Source organism: Microtus oregoni, unplaced genomic scaffold (genome assembly GCF_018167655.1).
Source record: "Microtus oregoni isolate MIOR12 unplaced genomic scaffold, Mior012 000001F_ref0000356, whole genome shotgun sequence".
Classification (NCBI taxonomy): Eukaryota; Metazoa; Chordata; class Mammalia; order Rodentia; family Cricetidae; genus Microtus; species Microtus oregoni.
In genome coordinates, this window is record NW_024543060.1 from 12,102,604 (window position 1) to 12,111,126 (window position 8,523).

The window sequence follows — 8,523 nt, forward strand, 5'->3', positions numbered from 1 at the left end:
CAAGCTGACACTCACTGGGTGAGTCAGACGTTTGGGTATGAAGAGCAAAAAGCCCTTTAGTGCAGCAGCCAAAAGGGTGTGTTTGCCTTCACTTCCGGGGAACCTCGCTCAGCGGCCACCTAGCGGTGAAGTTAAATGACGGTGAAATCGTGGCTCCCCAGAAACCATTCATAAGCATTTCTGGTAATGAGACCCTCAGGCGCTGGGACTCATGCCAACGGCAGCGTGATAAATATTTAGTCATCTTTGTAAATGAATCTACATGCTCCGGGGATGTTGGAGGCTGCTTTAGGAAAAATTCCGTTTTATACTTATCAAATGAGAATGGTGGGGTTTTCTAAGCATAGTCATGACTTTCTTCTCCAGAATGTACCCCAGCAGAGAGAGAATGAGGCTGGCACCAAGGAGGTGAGCGTATTGTTACTATTAGCTCAGCCTTTAGAATGTGCCAAATTCTAGTTTAAATAATTATACTGTATCAGCAATAATATCAAATAATTATCTTCCTAGGTTGTTGTTGCTGCCAGGGTTGTTATTTTGCAAGTGGAATAATTAAAGTTTAGCATATTCAAATGCCATTTAACTGCCAAAGTGACAGGACTGGCATTCTAACATCAGCCATGATCTTGACCACGCCTTCCTGAAGGATGCTCTTTATTTCCTAGTTCCTTCGGGATTCCGGGATCCGCTCATCTCTCAAATATCCATGAAGGCCCAGGATGGATCCCATTGGTCAGCCAGGATCTGTGCAGACCGCCTTCCCTTGTGAGTACTTATATACTCCAGCGGAAGACAAAGAAAAGCAAAGCAAGAAATTGTGTGCACATCAATGTTAACTGGATTGAACTAGTGGAGCTGAGAGTGATACAGCAGCAATCGGGGTCCCCTGGAGAGGAGACCAATTATTCCTTTGCGATGAATGGAAATTAGGCAGGTCCAAGAAGAAAGGGGCTTTGTCCAGACCTTGCATGTCAGATGAGCACAAGGCACCTCAAATGCTAGAGGGGTCCCGAATCCTGGGACAATATTCGCATGGCCGACTAGCCTCAAGCGGAGACCAGCATAATGGTTCGTTTGGGCACTGATTTTGCCTCTGTGTCTAGAGGAGCTGGCTAACCCCGTTCTGATGAGAACTGTTCTGCAGGTGAAACTCCTGCAGAAAAGAAGCCTTTCTTCCCCTGGAGAACCTGGACTATGTATGGAGTGCTGTCCTGGGCTCAGGCGGGGACGTCTGACTGGTCATGTGCTATAGCTCTCGGCTCAGCCATCCCTCAGAACATCACAGCACCAACACACATAACTTGCTAAATCTGAAAACTGAAACAATAGAGCTGAATCTTAGTCCACTAAAGACAGTGCCAGAAAGAGAGGCACAGATTAAGGGCAGAGTCTGCTGTGGCTCCTGCTGAGTGTTGGCGGTACCTTCTCAACACAGGGCATATGAATCAGGGGCTCCTCTCTGAAGTATGGGGCCCCTTGGGAAAGCCACTTTTTCATTCTCATCTCCCGGCCCCTGCCAAAGGCACAGCCTCACTAGTTGGAAAGGCTTAATTGAAAAAGCCATTTTTGCCATATGACGAGAACCATAAAGACAGGTATGTAGCACGTGCTCACACACTGCTGGAGGCCTGCTTGATCACATTCATCTCAGCTGCTCGGCACCTGCCTAACTGGACCAGGCCCCCAGGACCTTGGAACACTTTAGACTCCCGTGTTAGTCTTCCCGGTGTCCTCCTTTTCACTCGGGTTGAAATGGTTGTTCTAGAATTGTCTGGATTTCAGTCTTTTGGTTCTTCGGCCATTCATTTTGTGTCTTTTAATCAAGTCCCCCTGTCTCTCCTCAAAGAGAAAGCCTCCCTCGGTGGGTTATTGTGTTCCTACGTTTAAGCATTTCTAGTGAGTTAAGACACTGGAGACCATTCAGTCTTTGTGGCAGTGGTCACACTGAAGGCAAGTTTCTGTGTACATTGTTGTGGCTCTGGAGGGAGGGGGCACCCATTTCCCTGTCCTCTCCTGATATGGTAAGTAGGACCCCGAAGATGAGGACTTACATTCTGCAGCGGCCATTCAAGTAATATTGGATAATGTCCTTAGCACATTTGGGCCTCATCTTTGCCTATAAAATGCCATCATCGTGTAATGGGCTCACTAGATTGTCTTTGGGATTAACAAGACAGGAACCACATGACACCAAGAACAAGACCTGGCCGTCTACATACTATCAAGTGCTTGCTTTCTTTGGACAGCTACTCTCTCTCTTCTTAACTATCCCTACTTTTTGAGGTCTCTTCAGTCATGGTCAAATCACCATTTACATCCCTTGTGTCATGTTTGGATAACATTTTCCTGTAGAAATGGTTTGCAAAGTTCACAGTACTAGTTTGAGAAGTGGCATTCCTACACAGTAACTTTGTTGTTGTTTTGAAAGATTTTTTTTTTAATTTTACAGACCAACCACAGTGCCTCCTCCCTCCCATCCTCTTATTTCATTTCCCACCCCACCCCTACCATCCACTCCTCAGAGAAGGTAATGGCACCCATCGGAGTCAACAAAGCTGGGCACATCAAGTTGAGGCAAGACCAAGCCCCTCCCTGCTGCATCAAGGCTGAGCAAGGCATCCCACCACAGAAAATGGGCTCCCAAAAGCCTGTTCATGCACCAGGGATAAATCCTGGTGCCACCACCAGAGGCCCCACAAACAGATCAACAACTGCCACCCACATGCAGAAGGCCTAGTTTGGTCCCACACCAGCTCCCCAGCTGTCAGTCCAGAGCCCATGAGCTCCCACGAGCTCAGGTCAGCTGTGTCTGTGGGTCTCCCCATCTTGATCTTGATCTCCCTTACTTACATAATCTCTCCTCTCTCTCTTTGACTGAACTCCAGGAGCCCGTACCAGTGCTTGGCTGCCTACACAGTAACTCTAGAAAGGGTTAAAAATATACATAACAGAAAGGACCAGGGTATACCTACCACCACCCCCCCAGCTCACCCCTCCCACGCCAAACATCCTGCTGAGTCTCAGGGGCCTCATTCCAATCATCCTGATCGTGACAGTTCTAGCGCTGGTGCTGTTTCCTCCCATATGAGTCATGAACCTTTTCCATTAATCTCCAGCCGTAGGTGTAACTCATTACACACGGTATCTCCCTTTAGAAATGGGTAATTCCTGCTTGTGGAAAGCAGTCTTCTGTTGTGTCCCCGTCTACGCTTTTTGGTCTTGGAGCCTGCTTGTGAATCTCTGAATTGGGTTGGAGTAACTGTCTGCCTTGGCATCTTTCAATGCTGGCCACAAACCTGAACCAACACCTGACACAGCAATTACAGGCCAATCACTCTCTTCCCATCAGGAACAGCTTTGCAAAGTCATAAATTCCTCCTGCTTTAGTCATTCGCTTGTGACAGAAGAGCCAGTGGCTTCTCCTGCTGGAGAAAGAGCTTGTTTGCTTTAAAATACAAAAGTTAGTTCTTTCAAATATAACGTAATTCTATTGGTTTTATTCTTCATGGATATTAATACTTCCATCTCCATTTTGTCTGAGTTCTGATACAGTTATATTATGAGAGAGATGAGAGCCCAATATGAAATATTTCAGTTCAACTCTGCTTTTATATATGAAAAAAATCATAAGAGATGAAATGACTTTGGCTGATGTTAGCACCCATAGCTCTACCTAGCCGGTGAAAGGACACAGAGGGCTCAGCCGGTGAAAGGACACAGAGGGCTCACGGGGAAGACATCTCACACTCACGTGGATGCTGGGGAAGGGTCAGTGGATTCTCTTTCCACCTTTGCTCACTCCATGCTTCTTTGGCAGTGAAGAGAACCACGTGGATTTTTGAAAGAGGAGCCTGTTGACAAAGCAGATATGATGTCTGAGCACGAGAGTACTTTTCTAAAGCTGAATCTCTCTAGTGGATGACAAACTTCAACTTCAAACCCATTACCTTTCCACAGTCAAATAGAAAATGGTCTCTCTCCTGTACGGCCCTTTTAATTTAAAATTTTATAGATCAATTGGGGCAAGACAAACATTGGTGTGGAAACCTGGTCTCACTTACAAACCTCTCTGAAGCCAGAGACAGGTGGATCTCTGTGAGTTCAAAGCCAGCCTGGTCTACACAGTGAGCTCCAGGCAAGCTAGAGCTACACAGAGAGACCTTGCCAAAAAAAAAAAAAAAAAAAACACAAAAAACAAAACAAAAAAACCAGATTAGATTCTCCCTCCCCCCCTCCAAATCCAATCCCCAAGTCTCTGTAGCAGACTACCTGCATAAATATAAAGTCAATAACAGCCAGGACAGTACATCTCCACTAAAACCCAGCAACCCTACCACAGTAGACCCTGTGAAATGTAATATGGCTGAAGCACAAGGCAAGGACTTCAAAACAGCCTTTATGGATATGTTAGAGATACTTAAGCAGGGACTGAATAAATCAATTAAAGAAATCTATGAAAACAAGCAGTGGAATGAAATTAGGAAACACTTCAGACATTGTAAGTGGAAAAAGAATCAGTAAGGAAAACCCAAACTGAGGGAAAACTGGAAATAGAAAATTTTGGAACTCAAATAGGAAACTCAGACGCAAACCTCACTAACAGAATACAAGAGATAGAAAAGAGAATTTCAGGGATTAAAGACAAGGTAAAAGAAATGGATACCTTGGTCAAAGAGAATGTTAAATCTAAAATAAACCAAGGCATGAAACATCCAGGAAATCTGGCACATGATGAAAAGATCAAATCAAGAAACCCAGGTGAAAGGCACAGAAAATATTTTCAACAAAATCATGGAAGACTGTTTCCCTAACCTAAAAAAGGAGATGCCTATCAAGATACAAGAAGCATATGGAACACCAAATAGACTAGAACAACAACAACAAAAAATCCCGACAACACATAATACCAAAATACTAAATGTATAGAAGGAAGAAGGAATATTAAAGTCTTCAAGGGGAAAAGACGAATGTCTCAGTCAGAGTTTCTATTGCTGTGACAAAACACCCTGCCCAAAAAGCAAGTTGGGGAGGAAAGGGTTTATTCAGCTTACATTTCCACATTGCTGTTCATCACTGAAGGAAGTCAAGACAGGACCTCAATCAGGGCAGGAACCTGGAGGCAGGAGCTGATGCAAAGGCCATGGAGAAATGCTGCTTACTGGCTTGCTTGCTCTGGTTTGCTCAGCCTGCTTTCTTTATAGAGCCCAGGACCATCAACCCAGGGATGGCCCCACCCACAATGGACTGGGCTCTTCCCCATTGATCACTAATTGAGAAAATGCATTACAGCTGGATTTTATGGAGGCATTTCCTCAACTGAGGCTCCTTCCTCTCTGATGACTCTAGTTTATGTTAAGATGACACACAAAACCAGCCAGCACAACCAAGTAACATATAAAGACAGACCTATTGGACTAACACTTGGCTTTTCAATGGAGACTCTAAAAGCCAGAAGGGCCTGCATGAATAGTCTATAACTCAGAGAGAACACAGATGCTGACTCAGGCTACTATACCCAGAAAAACACTCAATCACAATAGATGAAGAAAGAAAAACATTCCACAATAAAACCAAACTCAATCAGCATGTATCTACAAATCCAGCCCTACAGAAGTCTCTAGAAGGAAAACTTCAACCTGAAGAGACTAACCACACCCAAGAAACCCAAAGGACTAAATAATACCTGATCAGTAAATTGAAGGAGTAGAGGAAAAACACCACATCACAATAATATCAAAAATAGGAATTAACAAATACTGCTCAATAATAACTTTCAACAATTTTTCAATTAATCAATCAATAAAAAAATTGAAATAATAAAATGGATTCAAAAAAAGGATCCATCCTTCTGTTGCATCTAAGAAACAGTTTAACATCAATAACAGCCATCACCTCAGGATAAAAGGATGGAAAATTATATTCCAAGCAAACTGGTATAGCCATTTTAATATCTGACAAAATAGACTTCAAACCAAAACCAATCAGAAGAGATGGGGAAGGACACTACATACCCATCAAAGGAAAAATACACCAAGAGGATATTGCAATTCTTTTTTTTTTTTAAGAAAAAAAAGACCATATTTCTTTGTCTCGTTTTGCTGTATAAAAAAGATCCCAATATAAATCAGGGAGGGGAGAAGACAGATACACCCACCCCTTAGTGTAGAGAATGGGGGGGGGGGCAAGAGGGTAAGCCTCCTAAGGAGAAGTGGGGAAGGGAATGTCATTTAAGGCTTAAAATATTCTCTGTAAAAAAACTGGAGGAGTCTCCACAGTCCTAGAGGAAGGCAGAGGTTGAGAGTCTCATGCTCCGTGTCCAGAGACGAAAGGCAGCCCAGCCACTCTTCTCACTCTGGGTCACTTTCTTCCTTGTGTAGGTAAGAGTGCTGCAGGGCACGAAAGGCAGAGATCCGCTTATGTGGGTTAAAAGTCAGCATCTCCAACAGCAGCTGTGCTCCGGATTCCTCCATCTCCGGCACCACCGACTGCACTGGCCGAGGCCCTCTCGGGGAAAAGGCTCCTCGGGGCAGAGAGACCTCTCGAGGCCAGTCGTCTTCTGGAGGCAATCCAATGAGATCAAAAATTTTGCCCAACTGGTCGGCTTCGGAGTTTCCACAGAAGAGAGGCTTTCGACGGAACATCTCCGCGAAGATACAGCCAACGCTCCACATGTCCACAGGTGTGGCGTAGGTGGACTGCAGGAGGACTTCAGGGGCGCAGTACCAGAGCGTGACAACCACAGGGGTGAGGGCCATCTGGTAGTTGTAGATTCGGGCTAAGCCAAAGTCAGCCAGCTTGACGGTCCCATTGCTTGTCACCAGGATGTTCTCCGGTTTCAGGTCTCGATGAACAATGCAATTTGCATGCAGAAAATCTAGGCCGCTTAGAAACTGCCACATCAGATCCTTGATGGTCTCAACTGGCAAGCCTGGTGGTGGGGCTTTGTCCAGGTATGTCCTTAGGTCCTGGTCTATATGCTCAAACACTAGGGTAACCTTGATGTCTCGGTCAGTTCGGGAAGTAGCACAGACATCCATTAGCCTTACAACATTGGGATGTTCAAAGGCCTCCAACCTCCTCAGTAAGGCCACCTCACGAATTGTGCTAATGGGAAGGCCCCCTCCAGCTCCTCCTCCGTTAGGAACTCTCACACTCTTGAGGGCCACAAAGTGGCCACTGTGGGGATCTCGGGCTTTGTACACCGTCCCATAGGCGCCGACACCGATTTCAGCCACTGGTTCATACCGAGAGGTTGCCATTCTAGGAGCAGGGGATCTCCTTACGCCCGGCCGAGAGCTGGGGAGGTGGCCCTTTATCTGGGCCCGGGAGCCGGTTCCTGCGGCGCCATACACCGGGGATCGGTCCCGCGCAGCTGGACGCTACGGACCAGACCATAGACACAGGCCGCGAGCTAGAGAGGCCCCCTCACCCCCACCCTCACCATGTGACCAGCAGATATTGCAATTCTTAACATCTATGCACCAAACACAAGTGTATCCAAGTTCATAATGGAAACACTACTACAGCTTCAATCACTTATCACCCCTCACACACTGATAATGGGTGAATTCAATACTCCACTCTCACCAATAAACAGGTGATCCAGACAAAAACAAAAGTGCTTGGGAAAATGGAGGAGGAGGGGGAGGAGGAGGAAGAAGAAGAAGAAGAGGAAGAGGAAGAAGAGGAAGAAGAGGAAGAAGAGGAAGAAGAAGAAGAAGAAGAAGAAGAAGAAGAAGAAGAAGAAGAAAGGAGAAAGAGAAAGAAGGAGGAAGAAGGAGGTAGTAGTATTAGTGCTGGAGCTAACTGACATCATAAACCAAATGGACATAACAAATATTTACAGAATATTTCACCTGAATATAAAAGAGTGTACCTTCTTCTCAGCACCTTATAAATTTTTTCAAAATTGGCCACATACTCAGACACAAAACAAGTCTCAACAGACCCAAGAATATTGAAATAACATTCTATCTGATCACCAAAGATTAAAGCTAGCTATTAACAACAACAAAAAGCTTACAAAGTCATGGAAATCAAACAACTAGCTACTGAGTAAAAGAGGAGTTAAGACAGAAATTAGGAAAGAAATTAAAACCTTTTTGAAATTAAATGAAAATGAAAATACAACATCCCCAAACTTATGGGACATGATGAAGGCTGTTCAAAGAGGCAATTTCATAGCCCTAAGTGCCTATATAAAAATATCAGAGAGATCTCTTACTAGTACCTTAACAGCACACCTGAAAGCTCTCAAACAAAAAGAAGAAATAATATCCAAAAGGAGTAGATAGCAGGAAATAATCAAACTCATGGCTAAATCAATAAAATAGAAACAAAATAATGCAAAAAATCAATAAAACAAAGAGTTGGTTCTTTGAGAAAATTGATAAATTGAGAAAATCTTAGCTAAATAACTAAAAGGTAGAGAGAGAAGATCTAAATTAACAAAATTAAGGATGAAGAGTGGAAATCCAGAGAATCAAACACACTTTAAAAACCTGAACTCCACAAGATTAGCTC

General features: G+C 44.4%; 1 protein-coding gene across 1 annotated transcript; it reads right to left on the reverse strand.

The window, feature by feature from the left end:
• Nucleotides 1-6,070: 6,070 nt before the first annotated feature.
• Nucleotides 6,071-7,446, reverse strand: LOC121461982 (cyclin-dependent kinase 4-like). The gene has a single exon (XM_041673382.1). It carries the CDS (start codon nt 7,257-7,259, stop codon nt 6,348-6,350), a length of 912 nt encoding a protein of 303 aa, XP_041529316.1. The 5' UTR covers nt 7,260-7,446; the 3' UTR covers nt 6,071-6,347.
• Between the last annotated feature and the right edge of the window lie 1,077 nt (nt 7,447-8,523).

Coding starts and splice junctions, on each gene's coding strand:
- LOC121461982 (XM_041673382.1), bottom strand. CDS start 7,259: ATGGCAACCTCTCGGTATGAACCAGTGGCTGAAATCGGTGTCGGCGCC.